The sequence below is a fragment of the Salvelinus alpinus genome, chromosome 30, assembly GCF_045679555.1.
Source record: "Salvelinus alpinus chromosome 30, SLU_Salpinus.1, whole genome shotgun sequence".
NCBI lineage: Eukaryota > Metazoa > Chordata > Actinopteri > Salmoniformes > Salmonidae > Salvelinus > Salvelinus alpinus.
In genome coordinates this window covers 13,019,838-13,044,693 of record NC_092115.1, presented here as the reverse complement: position 1 = coordinate 13,044,693, position 24,856 = coordinate 13,019,838, and the positions used below count along the sequence as shown (strand labels likewise).

Below are 24,856 nucleotides of genomic sequence, written 5' to 3'. Positions count from 1 at the left end.
TTTTAGTGCCAGAGAGAATGACATAAGAAAGTAGTCAAGACGACTAGCTTGATTGAGCCTCCGCCATGTATATGTCACTAGGTCAGGATATTTAATCATCCTCCATGTATATGTCACTAGGTCAGGATATTAAACCTACAGATATCCACTAGTTCCAATATATCAATAATATTCGTAATTTCCTTAAGTCCATGAGGGTAATAGTTTGTTGTGTGATTTCCTTTACGGTCCATTGAGGTATTTAAAACTGTATTATAATCTCCCACCATAATAATACAGTCTTGTATTGCTTGTAGGTTTGATAAAGTATTATATATATTTTCAAAGAAGTGTGGATTATCATTATTTGGACTGTAAAGATTTATGAGCCATATCTGTTTATGGTCCAATAACATATGTAAATAGTTAAGGTAAGGTTTTTGGGAGGGTAAATGGATCCTAGACCTGTGCATAGGAAGTGGGAGCAACATCTACCCAGAACATTCAATCAACCCTTTGTAGCCCATGTTGGTTCCCGATGGCCCTTTGATATCCATGTTGGCTCTCATGGGCTCCTAGTTGTCCATGTTGGCTCCAATGGATCGCTAGTCGTCATCTATTTGCAGTTGTCCCCAGTCGATCTCTGGGCCATCGTCGAGGTGCAAGATAAGGTAGGACATGAGCTGGAACATGTATTGGAATTGCACCAGGGCCAGGTACAAGTAGAAGTCGCTGACATCGATCTGGCATTGGTCACCTGAGAAGTTCATCTCACAATCACAGTGGAAGTTGTTGACAAGGTTGTGGCAGTAGCCTCCGTATTCACAGGGGCCCGACGCACACTCATCAAAGTCTACCTCACACCTGTTACACACGGGGGATTTAATGAAATATACTTATATATTAGTTATATATTTAACAATAATTGTATATTTTAATAATATTAATGACATTATTATATACGTATACATTGTGTTACGAAACCAACTAGCTAGCCGACTGAGTTTGGTATACTTTCTAAGTCTAGGAGTCCTAGGCCTAGCTAAATGGTCTGTAACCTGATTTAATGTGTTCATTTAAAATCAAATCAAATCCGATTTTATTAGTCACATGTGCTGAATACAACAGGTGTAGAGTTTACAGTGAAATGCTATTTTACGAGCCCCTAACCAACAGCGCAGTTTAAAAAAAATATGGATAAGAATAAGAGATAAAAGTAACAAGTAATTAAAAAGCAGCAGTAAAAAATAACAATATACCAGGGGGTGCCGGTATAGAGTCAATGTGCGGGGGCACCGGTTAGTTGAGGTAGTATATGCATGTAGGTAGAGTTATTAAAGTGACTATGCTTAGATGAAAACAGAGTGGCAGTGGGGAGGGGAGGGGGGGCAATGCAAATAGTCTGGGTAGCCATTTGACTACATGCTCAGGAGTCTTATGGCTTGGGGCTAGAAGCTGTTTAGAAGCCTCTTGAACCTAGACTTGGCGCTCCGGTACCACTTGCCGTGAGAGAACAGTCTATGACTAGGGCCTTCTTCTGACACCACCTGGTATAGAGGTCCTGGATGGCAGGAAACTTGGCCCCAGTGATGTACTGGGCCGTTCGCACTACCCTCTGTAGTGCCTTGCGGTCGGAGGCCGAGCAGTTGCCATACCAGGCAGTGATGTAACCAGTTAGGATGCTCTCAATGGTGCAGCTGTAGAACCTTTTGAGGATCTGAGGACCGATGCCAAATCTTTTCAGTCTCCTGAGGGGGAATAGGTTTTGCCATGCCTGCTTCACGACTGTCTTGGTGTGCTTGGACCATGTTAGTTTGTTGGTGATGTGGACACAAAGGAACTTGAATCTCTCAACCTGCTCCACTGCAGCCCCGTCGATGAGAATGGGGGCGTGCTTGGTCCTCTTTTTCCTGTAGTCCACAATCATCTCCTTTGACTTGATCAGGTTGAGGGAGAGGTTGTTGTCCTGGCACCACACGGCCAGGTCTCTGACGTCCTCCCTATAGGCTGTCTCGTTGTTGTCCGTGTTGTGTCATCTGCAAATCTGGAGTCGTTGGAGTCGTGCATGGCCTTGCAGTCATGAGTGAACAGGGAGTACAGGAGGGGGCTGAGCACGCACCCCTGAGGGGCCCCTGTGTTGAGGATCAGCGTGGCGGACGTGTTGTTACCTACCCTTACCACCTGGGGGCGGCCTGTCGGGAAGTCCAGGATCCAGTTCCAGAGGGAGGTGTTTAGTCCCAGGGTCTTTAGCTTATTGATGAGCTTTGAGGGCACTATGGTGTTGAACGCTGAGCTTTAGTCAATAAATAGCATTCTCACATAGGTGTTTCTTTTGTCCAGGTGGGAAATGGCAATGTGGAGTGCAATAGAGATTGCATCATCTGTTGATCTGTTGGGGCGGTATGCAAATTGGAGTGGGTATAGGGTTTCTGGGATGATGGTGTTGATGTGAGCCATGACCAGCCTTTCAAAGCACTTCATGGCTACAGACGTGAGTGCTACGGGTCAGTAGTCATTTAGGCAGGTTACCTTGTTGTTCTTGGGCACAGGCACTATGGTGGTCTGCTTTAAAAGATGTTGGTATTACAGACTCGGACAGGGAGAGGTTGAAAATGTCAGTGAATACACTTGCTAGTTGGTCAGCGCATGCTCGCAGTACATGTCCTGGTGATCTGTCTGCGGCCCTGCGGCCTTGTGAATGTTGACCTGTCTAAAGGTGTTACTCACATCGGCTGCGGAGAGCGTGATCACACAGTCTTCCGGTACAGCTGGTGCTCTCATGCATGTTTCAGTGTTATTTGCCTCGAAGCGAGCATAGAAGTAGTTTAGCTCGTCTGGTAGGCTCGTGTCACTGGGCAGCTCTCGGCTGTGCTTCCCTTTGTAGTCTGTAATGGTTTGCAAGCCCTGCCACATCCAACGAGCTTGAGAGCCGGTATAGTATGACTCGATCTTAGTCCTGTATTGACACTTTGCCTGTTTGATGGTTCGCCGGAGGGCATAGAGGGATTTCTTATAAGCTTCCGGGTTAGAGTCCCGCTCCTTGTAAGCGGTAGCTCTAGCCTTTAGCTCAGTGTGGATGCTGCCTGTAATCCATTGCTTCTGGTTGGGGTATGTACGTACAGTCACTGTGGGGACGACGTCATCGATGCACTTATTGATGAAGCCAATGACAGATGTGGTATACTCCTCAATGCCATTGGAGGAATCCCGGAACATATTCCAGTCTGTGCTAGCAAAACAGTCCTGTAGCTTAGCATCTGCTTCATCTGACCACGTTTTTTAAAATATCTAGTCACTGGTGCTTCCTGCTTAAATTTTTGCTTGTAAGCAGGAATCAGGAGGATGGAATTATGGTCAGATTTGCCAAATGGAGGGCGAGCTTTGTATGCGTCTCTGTGTGTGGAGTATAGGTGGTCCAGAGTTCTTTTCACTCTGGTTGCACATTTAACATGCTGATAAAATTTTTGTAAAACTGATTTAAGTTTCCCTGCATTAAAGTCCCCGGCCACTAGGAGCGCCGCCTCTGGATGAGTGTTTTCTTGTTTGCTTATGGCGGAATACAGCTCATTCATGCTATCTTAGTGGCAACCTCTGACTGAGGTGGTATGTAAACAGCTAGTGTGGTCTACAGCTTATCATGATATACTCAACCTCAGGTGAGCAATAGCTCGAGACTTTCTTAGATTTAGTGCACCAGCTGTTATTTACAAAAATACATACCAGACGCCGCTGTTCTAGCCTGCAAGTACATCGTATAACCAGCCAGCTGAATGTTGATATTGTCGTCGTTCAGCCTCGACTCCATGAAGCATAAGATGTTACAGTTTTTAATGTTCCGTTGGTAGTTTAATCTTCTCTGTAACTCGTCGATTTTATTATCCAAAGATTGCACGTTTACTAGCAGAATTGAGGGAAGTGGGAGTTTATTCGATCGCCTTCGAATTCTCAGCAGGCACCCCGCTTTCCGGCCTCTCTTTCTCCACCTCTTCACGCAGATCATGGGGGTTGGGGCCTGTTCCCGAGGGAGCCGAATATCCTCCGCCTCGGGCTCGTCAGAGTCGTGAAAGAAGAAAAAGGATTCTGCTAGTCCGTGGTGAGTAATCACAGTCTTGATGTCTAGAAGTTATTTTTGGTCATAAGAGACGGTAGCGGCAACATTATGGACAAAATGAGTAAAAAATAAGTTAAAAACGAACAAAAAAAGACAATCGGTTGGTTGCATGTAAAACATCTGCCTTCTGCTCTGGCGCCATTTTCTTGTGTGTAGATTTATGAGAGACGTCGGAGTATGCGGACCGTGTTGTATGCATTTGCCTTCAGGAGACAGCAACCTTACCTAGGTCCTGGGCCTCCTCCATCCTGACTCCTGGGTCGGCCAGCCCAAGCGGGCTATTTAATTGTTAAATTCATGGTGACAAAATAAATACGTACAAAAAATGAGGCTGGACACAGCATCTGGCTGGACACAGCATCTGCAGTCGGTTGCTGCTGCCACCTAGGGGTTATGTGTGGAAGTGGTAGTGTGCTGTCTCTCTATGCTAATACTTAACCACGCCCCCATATAATAACTGGTACAATTGGTACAATCATTTTTCTTCTTTATTCACGTGGTATACTGAGTAGCAATTTTGTTTTATTTCCAGTTGCTTTATGACTCTAAAACCTAATTAAAATTAACATATTTGATCATTAATATTCTATCTAAATCTTCAAGGGAGAGGAAGTTGACAGGTTATGTTTTTTGTTTACCATGGTGATATCAATATATATTTTTTAAATCTATCAAAAGTAGAGAACTTTCCGGACCCTGAGTTGTCTTGTTACACTATATGTAAACATGAAGTTAAGAAAGTTGACCCTGCTCATTCCTCAATAATTTAGGATTTTTTAAAATCTGATGGAGTTTACCAAACCTTGGGACACATCTTTAAGGAGTCACAGTTTTAAGATACATATTCTTTGAAGTCACAGAGGGTTATTCCAATAAACTACATGAGCTCCATTTTCAGATCCAAGTTTCTAACATTTTGAGTTTCCGAGGTTGAAATTGGAATCCTTTGCTTAGGACAAGGACTGTCAAGAATGCCTGAATTACATAGTAATTACACTTAGGTTTCATTGAGATTCATTGACACAAGTGTTTACTACAGATTTACTATTGTTAATAGTCATGGCTTACCATTGTCCTATAAAACCGGGCAGACAGTCACAGGTGTAGTCTTGCTTAGAGCAGTTCCCCCCGTTGAAGCAGCTGTAGTTCCATCTGTCTCCAGGACACACGGACGTGGGCAGGTTGGGGTATCTAGAGTTCAGCGACACAAACATACAAGCATCAGTTACCTGACAGTTAGGAGTTTGATAGCTGGCGAAATGGCTCAAACAGACTTGCTAGTTGATTAAGTTGATGTGTCTAATCACCACAGATGTGAGCTAGTATTGGCTTGAAATAACTTACGGTAACTTTTCAATGTACCATGGGACTTCTGGCACCTTTTCACTAAAAGAGAATGATTAATCAGGTATCCATTTGTGTTCATATCACCCTTGACATATGACATATGCAATAACTCATACACAATTGAGTTATAGCTTTGGTTTGTTTTGTTAAGTTCTTGCAGATTTGTTTTGGGATTTTTTTTCTATTTTCTTTAAGATAACTTAGGGTTAGGTTGGGTTAAGGTTGGGTTAGGTTGGGTTAAGGTTGGGTTAGGTTGGGTTAGGTTGGGTTAGGTTGGGTTAAGGTTGGGGGGAATATGGGAAGCTTTTGAGACTTACTCGCAGAAGGGCCCGGTCATGTTCCTGGGGCAGTGGCAGGCGTAGTTCAGGAGGCCTCTGAGACAGGTGGCCCCCGGGCTGCATTTGTTGTTCTCACACGTATCCACGTCCTTCTCACACCTTGTCCCCCCATACCCCGGCTCACACGCACATACATATCCCTCCCCCAACACGCTGCAGTTGCCATGGACACAGGGCTTGACGGCGCAGGTGTCCACGTCATTCTGGCATTGTGGCCCCATCCACTCAGGAGGGCACCTGCAGAGGGAGAGGTCAAAGAGTTCCTCACACACCCCCTGGTTTAGACAGGGGTTCGGCGTGCACACACTAGCCCCCTGGCAGCCATATAGGGGGGTGGCGGCACTGGGGGTCCTCACAAACTGCCCCTCTTGGGGCCTGGGAAGGTTCAGGTCAGTATCCCCATAGTAGGGCAGCGGGAGCCCCCCGATCTGGACAGGACCCAGACATCCATCCAAATTCCCCCCAGCCTCTGGCCCCAGACCTCCCAGGAGGATGTCCACTCCCTCCCTGAGGAAGGCCAGGCTTCCAGAGGCGACCTCGGACACAACATGCTCCTCCTCTACTCCATCTCTTCCCCCATCCAGGATCATGATCCACCTGGAGGTCTGTAGATCCGGGGATTCCATGGAGAGCTCCACCATGTGCCACTGGCCGTCGCTGACCAGGCCCCGGCTCTGGGCAGTGAGCTTGGGGGAGGCCTCACCACAACCAACCTGTAGTTCCAGCAGGAGGTGAGAGTCCTGGAGGGAGATGGTGATGAACTCAGAGCCTTTCTTGGTGTGTAGGAGGGTGGCGTCCGTTTGTCTGGTTCGCACACTGAGGAGGACGCTGCTGAGGTGGTGCCTGATCTTCCCATTGCCTCTGTAGGACAGTATGCTGTCATTCCGGAGGGTCACGTTGGACACACCTGGAATGCAAAACAGAAGAGGCTTAAAACAACGAAATCTGTAACTGAAATATCCTCAGTGGCACAAGAAGCAACCAAAAATCAACGAGAGAGATGGGGCAAGTGCAATGTTCAAAATTTTGGGCTAAAACACCTTTAAGTAACTGAGTCATTAACGGTTGCCCCCATCTATCCCATTGATTTGTGATTAGCCTTGGGTAAAGTTATTGAAGTTAAATACAGAGAAGCAATTGCTACATGTCTATGTTTCCCTGGCCTCTCTTCAAGAACCCCCAGCCAGTTCAACGTATCTATTTAAGTACAGAGAACTTAATTCAACTAATTAAGCAGACCTGATTCAATTTATCAAGCAGACTGGATTCAGCTAATGAAGGGCTTGATGATTAGTGAACTACCGGTAATTGAATCAGGTGCACTGATACTGGATTAGGTCAAATACACTACATGATCAAAAGTATGTGGACACGTGCTCGTCGAACATCTCATTCCAAAATCCTGGGCATTAATATGGAGTTGATCCCCCTTTGCTGCTATTACAACCTCCACTCTTCTGGGAAGGCTTTCCACTAGATGTTGGAACATTTCTGTGGGGACTTGCTTCCATTCAGCCACAAGAGCATTAGTGAGGTTGTGCACTGATGTTGGGCGATTAGGTCTGGCTCACAGTCGGTGTTCCAATTCATCCCAAAGGTGTTAGATGGGGTTGAGGTCAGGGCTCTGTGCAGGCCAGTCAAGTTCTTCCACACTGATCTCAACAAACCATTTCTGTATGGTCCTCGCTTTGTGCACGGGGGCATTTTCGGATGGGGCCACAGTGTCTCCTGAACCTTCCTGTCTCAGCCTCCAGTATTTATGCTGCAGTAGTTTATGTGTCGGGGGGCTAGGGTCAGTCTGTTATATCTGGAGTACTTCTCCTGTCTTATCCGGTGTCCTGTGTGAATTTAAGTATGCTCTCTCTAATTCTCTCTTTCTCTCTTTCTTTCTCTCTCTCGGAGGACCTGAGCCCTAGGACCATGCCTCAGGACTACCTGGCATGATGACTCCTTGCTGTCCCCAGTCCACCTGGCCGTGCTGCTGCTCCAGTGTCAACTGTTCTGCCTGCGGCTATGGAACCCTGACCTGTTCACCGGACATGCTACCTGTCCCAGACCTGCTGTTTTCAACTCTCTAGAGACAGCAGGAGCAGTAGAGATACTCTTAATGATCGACTATGAAAAGCCAACTGACATTTACTCCTGAGGTGCTGACTTGTTGCACCCTCGACAACTACTGTGATTATTATTATTTGACCATGCTGGTCATTTATGAACATTTGAACATCTTGGCCATGTTCTGTTATAATCTCCACCCAGCACAGCCAGAAGAGGACTGGCCACCCCTCATAGCCTGGTTCCTCTCTATGTTTCTTCCTAGGTTTTGGCCTTTCTAGGGAGTTTTTCCTAGCCACCGTGCTTCTACACCTGCATTGCTTGCTGTTTGGGGTTTTAGGCTGGGTTTCTGTACAGCACTTTGAGATATCAGCTGATGTAAGAAGGGCTATATAAATACATTTGATTTGATTTGATTTGATGATTTTCATGCTAAAACAGGAAAGGGCCTTTCCCAAACTGTTGACACAAAGTCGGAAGCACAGAATCATTGTGTGCTGAAGCGTTAAGATTTCCCTTCACTGGAGCTAAGGGGCCAAGCCTGAACCATGAAAAACAGCCACAGACCATTATTCCTCCACTAAACTTTACAGTTGGCACTATGCATTGGGGCAGGTAGCGTCCTCCTGGCATCCGCCAAACCCAGATTCGTCCATCGGACTGCCAGATGGTGAAGTGTGATTCATCACTCCAGAGAACGAGAGTCCAATGGCGGTGAGCTTTACACCACTCCAGCCGACATTTAGGCTTGTGTGCGGCTGCTCGGCCAGGGAAACCCATTTCATGAAGCTCCCGATGAACAGTTATTGTGCTGACGTTGCTTCCAGAGGCAGTTTGGAACTCTGTAGTGAGTGTTGCAACCGAAGACAGACGATATTTCCTTCAACACTCGGCGGTCCCGTTTGTGTGGCCAAGCTTGTGTGGCCTACCACTTTGTGGCTGAGCTGTTGTTGCTGCTAGATGTTTCCACTTCACAATAACAGCACTTACAGTTGACCGGAGCAGCCCCAGCAGGGCAGAAATTTGACAAACTGACTTGTTGGAAAGGTGGCATCCTATGACGGTGCCACATTGAAAATCACTGAGCTCTTCAGAAAGGCCTTTCTACTGCCTATGTTTGTTCATGGAGATTGTATGGCTGTGTGCTCGATTTTATACACCTGTCAGCAACGGGTGTGGCTGAAATAGCCGAATCCACTAATTTAAAGGGGTGTCCACATACTCTTGTAAATATAGTGTAACTGGACCTTGCAGGTGGTATTAAAGGAGAGGTTTGAGAAACATTGATATGAGTAATAGTGAAATTTGACTTTTGATTTGTGCAGAATGGATTACATTGCTTGGTTGATAATCTCTTCAGAAAGTGGTTCCCGAACTAGGAACTCACATTCAAAGCCCTGTGAGAGGGTCTGGCAGGCTGCGGTCGAGGGGCACGGAGACAGCTCGCACCACTTGACCACCTCACAGCGCCGCCCTGCAATATTAGGTGGGCAATTGCAGATAAAGTCGTCCCACATGGAGTAGCACACTCCGCCGTTCAGACATGGGATGTTCTGGAGGAGACAAATAATAACTCTGTCAAGCAGTTGACTTTGTCATGGTGGGGAAACTGTTATGTCATGGGGCAACTGTTATGTCATGGGGCAACTGTGTTGTCATGGGGCAACTGTGTTGTCATGGGGAAGTTGTGCAGAGTCTTTTGGCAACTACAGTTGAAGTCGGAAGTTTACATACACCTTAGCCAAATATATTTAAACTCAGTTTTTCACAATTCCTGAAATGTATCCAAGTAAAAGTTCCCTGTCTTAGGTCAGTTAGGATCACCACTTTATTTTAAGAATGTGAAATGTCAGAATAATAGTAGAGAGAATAATTTATTTCAGCTTTTATTTCTTTCATCACATTCCCAGTGGGTCAGAAGTTTACATACACTCAATTAGTATTTGGTAGCATTGCCTTTAAATTGTTTACCTTGGATCAAACGTTTCAGGTAGCCTTCCACAAGCTTCCAACAATACATTGGGAGAATTTTGGCCCATTCCTCCTGACAGAGCTGGTGTAACTGAGTCAGGTTTGTAGGCCTCCTTGCTCGCACACACTTTTACAGTTCTGCCCACAAAGGTTCTATAGGATTGAGGTCAGGGCTTTGTGATGGCCACTCCAATATCTTGACTTTGTTGTCCTTAAGCCATTTTGCCACAACTTTGGAAGTATGCTTGGAGTCACTGTCCATTTGGAAGACCCATTTGCGACCAAGCTTTAACTTCCTGACTGATGTCTTGAGATGTTGCTTCAATATATCCACATAATTTTCCTACCTCATGATGCCATTTATTTTGTGAACTGCACCAGTCCCTCCTGCAGCAAAGCACCCTCACAACATGATGCTACCACCCCCGTGCTTCACGGTTGGGATGGTGTTCTTCAGCTTGCAAGCCTCCCCCTTTTCCCTCCAAACATAACAATGGTAATTTTTGTTTCACCAGACCACATTTCTCCAAAAAGTACAATATTCGCCCCCTTGTGCAGTTGCAAACCGTAGTCTGGCTTTTTTATGGTGTCTTTGGAGCAGTGGCTACTTCCTTGCTGAGCGGCATTTCAGGTTATGTCGATATAGTACTAGTTTTACTGTCGATATAGATACTTTTGTACATGTTTTCTCCAGCATCTTCACAAGGTCCTTTGCTGTTGTTCTGGGATTGATTTGCACTTTTCGCACCAAAGTACGTTAATCTCTAGGAGACAGAATGCGTCTCCTTCCTGAGCGGTATGACGGCTGCGTGGACCCATGGTGTTTATACTTGCGTACTATTGTTTGTACAGATGAACGTGGTACCTTCAGGCATTTGGAAATTGCTCCCAAGGATGAATTAGACTTGTGGAGGTCTACAATTTTTTTTCTGAGGTCTTGGCTGATTTCTTTTGATTTTCCCATGATGTCAAGCAAAGAGGCACTGAGTTTGAAGCTAGGCCTTGAAATACATCCACAGGTACACCTCAAATTGACTCAAATTATGTCAATTAGCCTATCAGAAACTTCTAAAGCCATGATTTGATTTGATTTGATTTGATAACATCCTTTTCTGGAATTTTCCAAGCTGTTTAAATGCACAGTCAACTTAGTGTATGTAAACTTCTGACCCACTGGAATTGTGATACAGTGAATTATAAGTTAAATAATTTGTCTGTAAACAATTGTTGGAAAAATGACTTGTGTCATGCACAAAGTAAATGTCCTAACCGACTTGCCAAAATTATCATTTGTTAACAAGAAATTTGTGGAGTGGTTGAAAAACTATTTTTAATGACTCCAACCTAAGTGTATGTAAACTTCCGACTTCAACTGTATGTTGTCAAAGAGAATATACATGCAGAGCTCCAGAAACTGCTTCTCAAATAGAACCCCCCCATCACACTTGTAGGCAATGTTAGCTAGCTTAGATCATGCACAGAAATGAGAGAAAATGAACAACTAAGTAAAGGGTAAGGACCAAGCAGGCAATGAGACAACTGAGCAGGGTGCAAACACTGTAGTAGGGTTTTTATTTCCCCAAACTTTAAGTTGTTAACAATGTAAGAGAATTCAAGCCATAAATTGCATAAAATATTATAAGGTCTGTAAATTAATAAAAGTAAACTTTTCTAAAGCCTCAACATAAAGTATAACAGAGGTCTACATAGCAGAGGAGGAGCAATTCAAATCAAGGGTTAACTAAAGCATGGCACTCCGAAGGGAATGGCCAGTTCCAAATATACAAGGCAGGTAGGCTGTAAAGATACTCATATATGTGCATGGTACATTTTAGCATAATATTTAGAGTTAGGGAAATCCATTTCCCCTACATGCTGGACAGAGGTGGTATCACCCAACACCCCTCCAGATTAAGGGTAATAGAATGTGCCAAGAACACCTAGCCACCAGAAAAGAGCTGCACAAAACCCAAATGGTTAAAACGGGGTCATTATTTGAACAAGGCTAAATGTTTGTTGCAAATGAATGTTAAAGTGCACAGGATAGGGACATTTAGCAGTGCGGTTAGATGTGTCCGTCACTCGAAGGAAGTTACCTTTCACTCTTTCAATGACTTCCCAAACCCCAAATCCCAGTATGGTCTGTTTGGTCTGCTTCGCGGGCATCCCAGGAAGTATTGGCTAATAGGAACTTTGGGTTTATAAACTCAGTGGTGTTGTCATGGGGCAAATGTGGTTTTGTCATGGGGCAACTGTGGTGTTGTCATGGGGCAACTGTGGTGGTGTCATGGGGCAACTGTGGTGGTGTCATGGGGCAACTGTGGTTTGCCATGGGGCAACTGTGGTGAGTCATGGGGCAACTGGCATTGTCATGGGGCAACTGTGGTTTTGTTATGGGGCAACTGTGGTGGTGTCATGGGGCAACTGTGGTTTGTCATGGGGCAACTGTGGTGAGTCATGGGGCAACTGTGGTTTTGTCATGGGGCAACTGTGGTTTGTCATGGGGCAACTGTGGTGTTGTCATGGGGCAACTGTGGTGGTGTCATGGGGCAACTGTGGTGTGTCATGGGGCAACTGTGGTGAGTCATGGGGCAACTGGCATTGTCATGGGGCAACTGGTTTTGTCATGGGGCAACTGTGGTGGTGTCATGGGGCAACTGTGGTTTGTCATGGGGCAACTGTGGTTTGTCAGTATAGTATGTAGTATATAGTGTATGTCCAGCTACTCACACTGCAGACGTTGTCACTCGTACATCCCTGTGTGACGTTGACCAGCTCCTCTACGCCGTGTGAGGCCACCGGAGTTCCTATGGGAAAGAACTGCAGCCGTTTATTGTTGATTCTCAGGTCCTGGACACAGCCTTTCAGGTAACCCCCGAAGGAGGCCGAGGCTCTCTGGTCAGACAGGCCCCCAACGTAGACCAGGTCCCCTGACTGAGCCACCACGGGCCGGATGGGAATGGTTCCATGGCTCTGGGCCGACTGGAACAGGGTCACAGAGTCGCCCTCCAGCTGCACCGTCACCAAGTGAAAGTGGCCGTCACTGACCACTTTGCTTCCCGCCAGGCTCTCAAAATTGTTCACCTGAACTTTGACCCGGCCGTCATCCAGCCACAGGCGGAGGTACTGGCTGGTGCTGTTAGCCAGGACCAGGAGAAGGCCGCTGGGGCGCCGGGTGCGCACAAACATGGATATGGTGATGGTGCCAGAACCCAGGGGATCGTTCAAGGAGAAGACGGCATAGCTTGCTACGTCCTCGTTCCCGAACTTGGCGGTGATGTACTCTGCGTTGATACAGAGAGAGAGAGTTTTAGAAAAAATAAATAAAGTCGCAAACTATGTCCTCCCAATTACTTAATGCATAGATGAAGAACTAACAGAGAGAGATCGTGTCAAAACACAAAGACAATAGCATGGTTTCCACTACACTCTTAGAAAAATGGGTTCCAAAACGGTTCTTCAGCTGTCCCATTAGGAGAACACTTTTTGGATCCAGATAGAACCCTTTTAGGCTCCACATGGAACCCTTTGGGATACCATGTAGAACTCTCTGTGGAAAAGGTCCTACGTGGAACCCAAAATGGTTCTACCTGGAACCCAAAATGGTTCTACCTGGAACAAAAAAAAGTTAATCAAAGGGTTTTCCTATGTGGAACCCTTTTCCGGTTCTGGAACGCAAGTTTTTCTGAGAGTGTACCAATCTCCAGTCGGGCTATTGTTTGTTTACTAGTCTGGGTACCAGGATTGGTGTAAATTCCATTTAAACTCAGTCAAGTCATGAAGTGAATTGAAATTCTATTCCTGACATGAAAAGTTTTCAAATCATGAATTGAATTAAACTCATAAAATTTAAATGGAATTGCCCCCAATTTTGACTTGGTACCAGACTGAGATGTTTATGCCACTCATTCAAGCAGCAGGGACGGAATATTGTCAGGTGTGTCAGGTGTGAGCTGGGGCAATCCGGCCCCTGATGACTAGAGTTTCCCATCCCTGACTCAAGGTGAAGCAGACCAGTATTCAGAACTCGGACCAGTTATTTCCACCTATCACGTTAAAGCGTTGTGGCGGGAGTCCTTGGGAACCCCTGTTTTCTGGAAAGTCAAAGCCCATCCCAGTCGGCTCCTTAAACGTTTCCTTAATCCTAAGGCGAGGTGTTATTTTATTTGCTCCTCTCTGCCTCTGTGTGTTTGAGGTTGTGTGTGCACGTTCGTGTGTGCCTGTGTGTGTGTGTGTGTGTACCTGTGTGTGTGTGTGTGTGTGTGTACTGTATATGCTATTTTTACTAGTTCTCTAAGCTCCTTTGCAGTCTACCACAGGCTACTTTATGCACCTGTTCGGTGCCACATTACAAATCCAGCCATTCAGATTTTGCAGTGATTCTGAGGCTGAACTGTTGACCTGTAAATCAGGCAAAAATGACCCGTACCTTCTCGGGTTGACCATTTCCATTGTTCTTGGCTACATTATCCAAGCTTTAGGAGAAGCACATAACCATTGCTCTAATAGAATATGTGGTGTTATTGCATTGAAATTACGTTCTGAAGCTGTGGCTCTCATATTGTACAGTGTTTCTGCTTTACTATGGTTTTACTGCTACATCTTCAGTGTTTTCAGACAACACTCTCCAGGCCTTACCCTCAGCACAGGCAGTAGTCCCCCTGTACGGTCTGTAGCACTCGCACACATAGCTCCTCCATCCCTGGGTTATGCAATGCCCCCGGTTCTGACACGGGTTGTCGTCACACTTGTCCTTGTCGCTGCACCCCGCTGTGACGTTGATCTGAGCCGGCGAGTTGGCGGGGGCAGGCACCACCAGCCGTGACTCCACAAACACATCCCGAAAGCAGCCCAGGAAGTGGGCAGGCGGGGCAAGTAGGACAGGTGGGTCAGCAGCCTCAGGCGTCCTCTTTCTTGCTACCACACCGGAGCCCCAGCCCAGTCCCACACCTCCTAGGAAGAGGCTGTGACGGACTGAGCCGGACTCGGAGAGGCCGGAGCCTTGCTCCAGTAGGGGGGTATCGGTGGTTGGGAACTCCTTGGTGCAGCCCACCTCATCACAGGAGGACTGAAGCAATCTGACCCCGCTTCCCTCCGCGTCACTGCCCAGCCAGGCCTCCACTGTGTGCCACTGGCCATCCGATACGCTCGGCGATAACTCCAGAACCACTGCCCTTCTTGACTCTTGACCTCTTAGCATGCTGAGGCGTAAGTGGCTGTCGACCAGCTCGATGGTGAGCAGCAGGTCTTCGATCCGGCGCTGGAGGATGGTGCCGACGGGCCGGTCCGTCCTGAAGCTTAGGGTGACGTTCAGAGGTACTTCAGGGTCCGATAGCTGGGTCTCTACGTACATGTAGCCGCTGGTCTCGAAGGAGAAGATGGTGGACGTCTGGCACTTGGAGCCGGTGAAGCCCGCACGGCAGGTGCAGGTGTAGGTGTGGCGGTCGTTCAGGAAGAAGGGAGAGCAGATGCTGCCATTCTTGCAGCGGTTGCCGTCGCAGCCCAGGAGGGTGACTGTGCAGTTCTCGCCTCCGTACAGTTGGCCATCTTGGCTCTGTTGAGAGCAGAGGCACCTGTAGCCTCCATGATGGCTCTCGCAGACGCCACCATTCTGACACGGTAGCAGTTCACATGTGTTAGTGTCCTCCTCACAGATGGCACCTGTGTAGATATGTAAACAATCAGATATATTTGCTTCCTGCATTAAAATCAGTTGGCAATTCTTTCTTTTTTATCTATGTGGAATTAATATGTTATTGATATGAATCCGTGTTTCTTTTTCCTGCATGTGAATTTGGCCATACCAAGAGATTGAAAACATTAATTCAAAAGTTTGGCACATGTCACATTTTTTTTTTTTTTTTATCTTTATTTTCCATTCGAATATATCCACATTTACCTAGTTAATTACACATCTATATCTAGGGAAGTATAACACAAATTTTGCAGATTGGTTGATATGTTCACTTGTACTACTTTTCCTATATCAACCAATAAAATAATAACTTTAATTATAGAAATAGATATTTGTAGTTTATTTTGTGACGTTTAGTTTGAACACTATAGAAAGCAAGTCATAAAGAACATAAAACGGTTGATGAAAATATTAGCGTGATAAAACAATTTGATATTCTCTTTGTAACACTTTTCTGTTCTGTACACTGTATAGCCTCAAAGGAAACCTCACAGAGAACAACAACAACAACAAACACACTACGAACAAGAGAGCTAAATTACCTGTATAGAGTAACCACGAAATCCAAACATACACGTTGACTCTCAACATGGTCCTTGGCCAGTCCTCCTAATCAGTAGAAATCGGAATATCGGTAAATGACTCCATTGCATTTCACAGAAGTGGTTTGGAAGCCATTACAACAGATATCAGCTTCTTGTGTTTCCCCCATGCATGAATGACTGCCCAGTCCAGTCTAAAGCCGGGATCACTACGAGCTAGATAGCCTATTTGGGATTAAGCTAATGTACTTAAAATGTCTTACAAATGGAGTGCTAGCCAAGGAGGAGTTCACAGGACTAATTTGAGCAACAGCAAACATCTCCATTAGTCTAGTAACACGAAGGCTTACATAAGAGACTGGAACCTACCTCACCGATTATGAGTTTTTAAAATTAACTGTAATTTAATTCACAGGAACCCAGTTGAGACCAGTGTCTCATGGTGACCTGAAGACCCCCAAAAAATCCTAACTATAAGACAGCCTATGGTAGGAGGAGTACTGATGGGTGGGGTTATATCCTTCCTGTTTGGCCCTGTCCGGGGGTATCATCGGATGGGGCCACAGTGTCTCCTGACCCCTCCTGTCTCAGCCTCCAGTATTTATGCTGCAGTAGTTTATGTGTCGGGGGGCTAGGGTCAGTTTGTTATATCTGGAGTACTTCTCCTGTCTTATCCGGTGTCCTGTGTGAATTTAAGTATGCTCTCTCTAATTCTCTCTTTCTCTCTCTCGGAGGACCTGAGCCCTAGGACCATGCCTCAGGACGACCTGGCCTGATGACTCCTTGCTGTCCCCCGTCCACCTGGCCGTGCTGCTGCTCCAGTTTCAACTGTTCTGCCTGCGGCTATGGAACCCTGACCTGTTCACCGGACGTGCTACCTGTCCCAGACCTGTTGTTTTCAACTCTCTAGAGACAGCAGGAGCAGTAGAGATACTCTTAATGATCGACTATGAAAAGCCAACTGACATTTACTCCTGAGGTGCTGACTTGTTGCACCCTCGACAACTACTGTGATTATTATTATTTGACCATGCTGGTCATTTAGGAACATTTGAACATCTTGGCCATGTTCTGTTATAATCTCCACCCGGCACAGCCAGAAGAGAACTGGCCACCCCTCATAGCCTGGTTCCTCTCTAGGTTTCTTCCTAGGTTTTGGCCTTTCTAGGGAGTTTTTCCTAGCCACCGTGCTTCTACACCTGCATTGCTTGCTGTTTGGGGTTTTAGGCTGGGTTTCTGTACAGCACTTTGAGATATCAGCTGATGTACGAAGGGCTATATAAATACATTTGATTTGATTTGATATAGCCTATAATTCAAATCAAATCAAATTTGTCACATACACATGTTTAGCAGATGTTATTGCGGGTGTAGCGAAATGTTTTAGTACTTTGATAGTACACTGGTTTAAAAGATGTAGTGAACTGATATCATGGACACACAAACACACACACACGTTGGAAGTTAAGGTACCATTCAGTAAAAGCCTTTACAGTATTCTGTTAGCATATTGGTTAAAGTAAAAACACAGGCACCTAATACATACATGCCTACATCGGGGTATTTTGACTCTGTGGGAACTTGTTCATTGGTTTCTCTCTCTCCCTGTCTCTCTCTCTCTATCCTCTCGCTCTCTCTCTTTCTCTGTCACTCTCTCCCTTTCGCTCTCTCTCTCTCCTCTTAATTCAATTCAATTCAAGGGGCTTTATTGGCATGGGACACATATGTTAACATTGCCAAAGCAAGTGAGGTAGATAATTTACAAAAGTGAAATAAACAATAAAAATTGCCCTCGGTTGCAACACTCACTACCAAGTTTCAAACTGCCTCTGGAAGCAACGTCAGCACAAGACCTATTCGTCAGGAGCTTCATGAAATGGTTTTCCATGGCCAAGCAGCCGCACACAAGCCTAAGATCACCATGCACAATGCCAAGTGTTGGCTGGAGTGGTGTAAAGCTCGCCCGCAATTGGACTCTGGAGTAGTGAAAACGCGTTCTCTGGAGTGAAGAATCACGCTTCACCATCTGGCAGTCCGATGGAAGAATATGGGTTTTGCTGACGCCAGGAAAACGCTGCCTGCCCCAATGCATAGTGCCAACTGTAAAGTTTGGTGGAGGAGGAATAATGGTCTGGGGCTGTTTTTCATGGTTTGGTCTACACCCCTTAGTTCCAGTGAAGGGGAATCTTAATGCTACAGCACACAATGACATTCTAGACGATTCTGTGCTTCCAATTTTGTGGCAGTTTGGGGAAGGCCCTTTCCTATTTCAACATTACAATGCCCCTGTGCACAAAGCGAGGTCCATACAGAAATGGTTTGTCGAGATTGGAGTGGAAGAACTTGACTGGCCTGCACAAAGCCCTGCCCTCAACCCCATTGAAAACCTTTGGGATGAATTGGAACGCCGACTGCGAGGCAGGCCTAATCACCCAACATTAGTGCCCGACCTCAGTAATGCTGTTGTGGCTGAATGGAAGCAAGTCCCCGCAGCAATGTTCCAACATCTAGTAGAAAGCCTTCTCAGAAAAGTAGAGGCTGTTATAGCAGCAAAGGGTGTCTAACTCCATATTAATGCCCATGATTTTCAAATGAGATGTTCGATGAGCACGTCTCCACATACTTTTGGTCATGTAGTGTATGTTACAAATTCCAATTCATACAATCTGTTACGAATTGCAAATCGTACATTATGTTACGAATTTGCTAAATGTACAATATGTTATGAATGTGCAAAACTTCTGATATGTTATGAATTCCAAGTTGTTGCTGGTAACGTTAGCTAGGTGGTTTGGTGACTAACATTAACGTTAGCTAGCTGGATAATGTTAGTTAGGCCAGGGGTTAGGGTTAAGGTTAGGAGTGAGGTTAAATGGTTAATTAAGGTTAAGATTAGGGGAAGGGTTGGCTAATTGTGGCTGGGACAGCGAATTGTCCCGGGTTTGTGGCTGTCTAGATCCCTGCTGTTAGTTGTTTTCAATTTTCCCCCGTGACCTGCCCTGTCTGGACCTGCGAGGAGTAACAGCCTAACATACGTTGCTAGCTACCATGACAAAGACCAAAGCCCGCCGGAATACCGTTGAGGACAGTGGTGTCTCTCTATCACAGGTGAAGGATATTTTAAACTAACAAAAAGATAAGCAGTTGTTACAACAAGAAAATAGATTCAAGTGTTTTGTCCAAATACTCGTGGATTCTACTAATAAAAGAATGGACGACCTGACCAGAGAGGTTCAGGACCTGAAGAACAGTTTGCAGTTCTCCCAGGGTCAGCTCGACGAGTTGAAACAGGAGAACAGCAAGATGACAGCAATCTGAAAGTCATTGAGAAAGGACATCAGTTCTGTGTGTGAATCCATGATAACAATGACAGATAAATCAGACTTGAGGGACAATCAAGGCAAAACAACATGGTTGTGGACATAATTGTAGAATCTCCACATGAGACCTGGATGGAGTCGGAGGACAAAGTAAGGGAAATTATCTCTGAGAAATTGAAGATGCTCCACAGGAAGATTGAGGTGGAGCGCGCCCACAGGATTGGAAAACCCACCATCGGCCCAGGTGATAGGCCCAGGCCAATAGTGGTCAAGTTCTTGAGGTTCAAGGACAAGGTAGATGTTCTGGAAAGAGCCAAGAACTTGAGAGGAATGTATGTCTTCCTCAACGAGGACTATCCTGAAGCTGTGCGCCAGAAGAGGAAAGAACTGATCCCAGCCATGAAAGCTGCCAGAGTGCGTGGTGACATTGCGTACATCCGTGACATTTCGTACATCCGCTACGACAGACTCATTGTCCACCCTCCCTCCCAGAAGCCTGGAAGAGATGAGAGAGCCAAGCCTATGGGTTCGTAGCCTCAACCCCGCAGCACACACACACACCAATTAATTAACGGACTGCTGAATGTATATATGTATATTTTTTCTCTTGCTTTGTCTGCTCTTTTCAATATTATGTCTATCTCTGATAAGCTACCCAGGAAAGAGCTGAAAATAGCCCATATTAATATATGTAGCCTTAGAAATAAGGTTCATGAAATCAATAACTTGCTAACGTCAGATAAAATTCATATATTAGCCATTTCTGAGACTCACTTAGTTAATTCATTTGATGATACATCAGTAGCAATACAAGGATATAACATCTATAGAAGAGACAGAAATGCTTATGGGGGAGGAGTTGCTGTATATATTCAGAGTCATATCCCTGTAATGTTTAGAGAAGATCTTATGTCAAGTGTTATTGAAGTGTTGTGGTTGCAGGTTCACTTGGCACATCTAAAGCCTTTTCTTTTGGGGTGTTGCTATAGGCCACCAAGTGCTAACAGTCAGTATCTAAATAATATGTGTGAAATACTTGATAGTGTATGTGATGTTAACAGAGAGGTCTAATTTCTTGGGGGCCTGAATATTAACTGGTTTTCATCAAGCTGTCCGCTCAAAAGGAAGCTTCTTACTGTAACCAATGCCTGTAATCTGGTTCAGGATATTAATCAACCTACCAGGGTGTTTACAAACACTACAGGAACAAGATCATCTACATGTATCGATCACATTTTTAAAAATGCTGTAGAACATTGTTCTAAAGCTACAGTTGAAGTCGGAAGTTTACATACACTTAGGTTGGTGTCATTAAAATTCGTTGTTCAACCACTCCACAAATTTCTTGTTAACAAACTATAGTTTTGGCAAGTCGGTTAGGACAGCTACTTTGTACATGACACAAGTAATTTTTCCAACAATTGTTTACAGACAGATTATTTAACTTATCATTCACTGTATCACAATTCCAGTCGGACAGAAGTTTACATACACTAAGTTGACTGTGCCTTTAAACAGCTTGGAAAATTCCAGAAAATTATGTCATGGCTTTCGAAGCTTCTGATAGGCTAACTGACATAATTTGAGTCAATTGGAGGTGTACCTGTGGATGTATTCAAGGCCTACCTTCAAACTCAGTGCCTCTTTGCTTGACATCATGGGAAAATCAAAAGAAATCAGCCAAGACCTCAGAAAAAAAAAATTGTAGACCGCCACTAGTCTGGTTCATCCTTGGGAGCAAATTCCAAACGCCTGAAGGTACCACGTTCATCTGTACAAACAATAGTACGCAAGTATAAACACCATGGGTCCACGCAGCTGTCATACCACTCAGAAAGGAGTCGCGTTCTGTCTCCTAGAGATTAACGTACTTTGGTGCGAAAAGTGCAAATCAATCCCAGAACAACAGCAAAGGACCTTGTGAAGATGCTGGAGGAAACAGGTACAAAAGTATCTATATCCACAGTAAAACTAGTCATATATCGACATAACCTGAAAGGCCACTCAGCTAGGAAGAAGTGACTGCTCCAAAACCACCATAAAAAAGCCAGACTACGGTTTGCAACTGCACATGGGGACAAACTTCGTACTTTTTGGAGAAATGTCCTCTGGTCTGATGAAACAAAAATAGAGCTGTTTGGCCATAATGACCATTGTTATGTTTGAAGGAAAAAGGGGGAGGCTTGCAAGCCGAAGAACACCATCCCAACCGTGAAGCACGGGGTGGCAGCATCATGTTGTGGGGGTGCTTTGCTGCAGGAGGGACTGGTGCACTTCACAAAATAAATGGCATCATGAGACAGGACAATTATGCGGATATATTGAAGCAACATCTCAAGACATCAGTCAGGAAGTTAAAGCTTGGTCGCAAATGGGTCTTCCAAATGGACAAAGACCCCAAGCATACTTCCAAAGTTGTGGCAAAATGGCGTAAGGACAACAAAGTCAAGGTATTGGAGTGGCCATAACAAAGCCCTGACCTCAATCCTATAGAACCTTTGTGGGCAGAACTGAAAAAGCGTGTGCGAGCAAGGAGGCCTACAAACCTGACTCAGTTACACCAGCTCTGTCAGGAGGAATGGGCCAAAATTCACCCAACTTATTGTGGGAAGCTTGTGGAAGGCTAACCGAAACGTTTGACCCAAGTTAAACAATTTATAGGCAATGCTACCAAATACTAATTGAGTGTATGTAAAATTCTGACCCACTGGGAATGTGATGAAAGAAATAAAAGCTGAAATAAATAATTCTCTAATATTATTCTGACTTTTCACATTCTTAAAATAAAGTGGTGATCCTAACTGACCTAAGACAGGGAATTCTTACTAGGATTAAATGTCAGGAATTGTGAAAAACTGAGTTTAAATATATTTGGCTAAGGTGTATATAAACTTCCGACTTCAACTGTATATCCATACCCATTGGATGCAGTGATCACAATATAGTGGCTATATCCAGGAAATCCAAAGTTCCAACAGCTGGACCTAAAATAGTGGATAAGAGATCATACAAAAGATTTTCCTGTGACTCTTATGTGGATGATGTTAAAAATATTTGTTGGTCTGATGTGATTAATGAGGAGCATCCAGACGCAGCACTTGATTAATTTATGAAATTGCTTCTTCCAATTATTGATAAACATGCACCTGTTAAGAAACTGACTGTTGGAACTGTTAAGGCTCCATGGATTGATGAGGAATTGAAAAACTGTATGGTTGAAAGAGATGTTGTAACGTCAGGTGAATGATGGGTGCAGAGTCAGGCGCAGAGAGAGCAAAAGTATTCCAGGGAAAAAACGCTTTAATTCCACAGCATGAAAACAGGAACAGGTACAAACGGGTGGTGCCAAAACACAGGCGTAAAACTACCCACAGTCCACTGTTTAAAATAAAGCTGAATAGCGAAAATCCCACAATCAAAGAATCACTCACGACGTCCAACATGGATACACAAAATAAGCCCGCACAAACACTAGCGGGCGAAACTAACCTAAATAGTACACCTCCCAAAACCCCAACAAGAAACAGGTGAAAACAATTAGACAGACATAAACGAAAAGGAAAAAGGGATCGGTGGCAGCTAGTAGACCGGCGACGACGACCGCCGAGTGCCACCCGAACGGGAAGGGGAGTCACCTTCGGTAATATTCGTGACAGATGTGGCAAAAGGAGTGGCTAATAAGTCTGACTGGCTTACTTACTGCAGATATAGAAATTATGTGACTAAACTCAATAAAAAGGAGAATAAACTTTATTATGAAGCCAAGATCAATCACATAAAGAATGATGGAAAAAAAAGTTTGGAGTACTTGAAATGAAATTATGGGCAGAAAGACAAATTCAACTCCATCTTTCATCAAATCAGGTGGCTTATTCATCACAAAACCATATGATGTTGGCAATTATTTGAATGATTATTTCATTGGCAAAATGGGCAAACTTAGGCAGGAAATGCCCACGACAAACAGTGAGCAATTATATTAATGCATAAAAAACAAATAATGAAAGAAAAGCAGTGCAAGTTTGAATTTTTGAAGTTAGTGTGGGAGAGGTGGAAACATAATTGTAAACGATCAATAATGACAAACCTCCTGGCATTGACAACTTAGATGGAAAGCTACTGAGGATGGTAGCTGACTCTATAGCCACTCCTATCTGTCATATTTTTAATCTGAGCCTAGAGGAAAGTCTTTGTGATCAGGCCTGGACGGAAGCCAAAGTAATTCCGCTACCCAAGAGTGGTAAAGCGGCCTTTACTGGTTCTAACAGCAGACCTATAAGCTTGCTGCCAGCTCTTAGCAAACTGTTGGAAAAAATTGTGTTTGACCAAATACAATGCTATTTCTCTGTAAACAAATTAACAACAGACTTTCAGCATGCTTATAGAGAAGGGTGGAACAAACTCCCTCACGACGCCAGGTCAGCGGAGTCAATCACCACCTTCCGGAGACACCTGAAACCCCACCTCTTTAAGGAATACCTAGGATAGGATAAAGTAATCCTTCTAACCCCCCCCCCCCTTAAAAGAGTTAGATGCACTATTGTAAAGTGGTTGTTCCACTGGATATCATAAGGTGAATGCACCAATTTGTAAGTCGCTCTGGATAAGAGCGTCTGCTAAATGACTTAAATGTAAATGTAAATGTAAGGGCACTCAACATGACACAAATGACTGATGATTGGTTGAAAGAAATTGATAATAAGAAGATTGTGGGAGCTGTACTGTTAGATTTCAGTGCAGCCTTTGATATTACTGACCATAAACTGTTGTTGAAAAAACTTAAGTGCTATGGCTTTTCAACCTCTGCCATATCGTGGATTCAGAGCTATCTATCTAATATAACTCAAAGGGTTTTCTTTAATGGAAGCGTCTCTAATGTTAAACATGTAAAGTGTGGTGTACAGCAGGGCAGCTCTCTAGGCCCTCTATTCTTTTCTATTTTTACCAAAGTGACTGGCATTCCATTTACAATAGTCATTTATAACATTAACAATGTCTACTCTGTATTTCTGATCATTTTGATGTGATTTTAATGGACAGAAAATGTGCTTTTCTTTAAAAAACAAGGACATTTCTATGTGACCCCAAACTTTTGAACGGTAGTGTATGTGTTTGGAAAATAAAGAAATGAGATGGTTAAAAAAGACCTTGAATGTTGTTTTTTCTGTTTATGGGCTTACTTGTTGATAAGGAACGAGCTGCAACAAACACTCAAACTGGACAGTTTTGTCTCTTCATTCAAAGACTCAATCATGGACAGTCTTACTGACAGTTGTGGATGCTTTGTGTGATGTATTGTTGACTCTACTTTCTTGCCCTTTGTGCTGTTGTCTGTGCCCAATAATGTTTGTACCATGGTTTTTGCTGCTACCATGTTGTGCTGCTACCATGTTGTGTTGTTGTTGTGTTGTGTTGTCATGTGTTGCTGCCATGCTATGTTGTTGTCTTAGGTCTCTCTTTATGTAGTGTTGTGTTGTCTTTCTTGTCGGTCGTGGTGT

The 24,856-nt window shown here is 44.5% G+C and overlaps 1 protein-coding gene across 1 annotated transcript; it reads right to left on the bottom strand.

Annotated features, from left to right (window-relative positions):
* Nucleotides 1–584: 584 nt before the first annotated feature.
* Nucleotides 585–16,087, bottom strand: LOC139560610 (protein crumbs homolog 1-like). Its single transcript, XM_071377538.1, has 8 exons — nt 16,039–16,087; nt 14,440–15,462; nt 12,532–13,085; nt 9,218–9,383; nt 5,755–6,682; nt 5,435–5,476; nt 5,159–5,281; nt 585–843 (listed from the first exon to the last, which is right to left on the bottom strand). Exons 1-8 carry the CDS (start codon nt 16,085–16,087, stop codon nt 585–587), a joined length of 3,144 nt encoding a protein of 1,047 aa, XP_071233639.1.
* Nucleotides 16,088–24,856: the final 8,769 nt, after the last annotated feature.

What these genes read in the sequence shown, in the direction of transcription:
- LOC139560610 (XM_071377538.1), bottom strand. Translation starts at nt 16,087, where the DNA reads ATGTTGAGAGTCAACGTGTATGTTTGGATTTCGTGGTTACTCTATACA. An exon ending in CCTCTCACAGGGCTTTGAAT is followed by an intron (nt 6,683 to 9,217) that starts GTGAGTTCCTAG and finishes TTTGCATTCCAG; the next exon opens with GTGTGTCCAACGTGACCCTC. An exon ending in TGGTACATTGAAAAGTTACC is followed by an intron (nt 5,282 to 5,434) that starts GTAAGTTATTTC and finishes GCTGAACTCTAG; the next exon opens with ATACCCCAACCTGCCCACGT.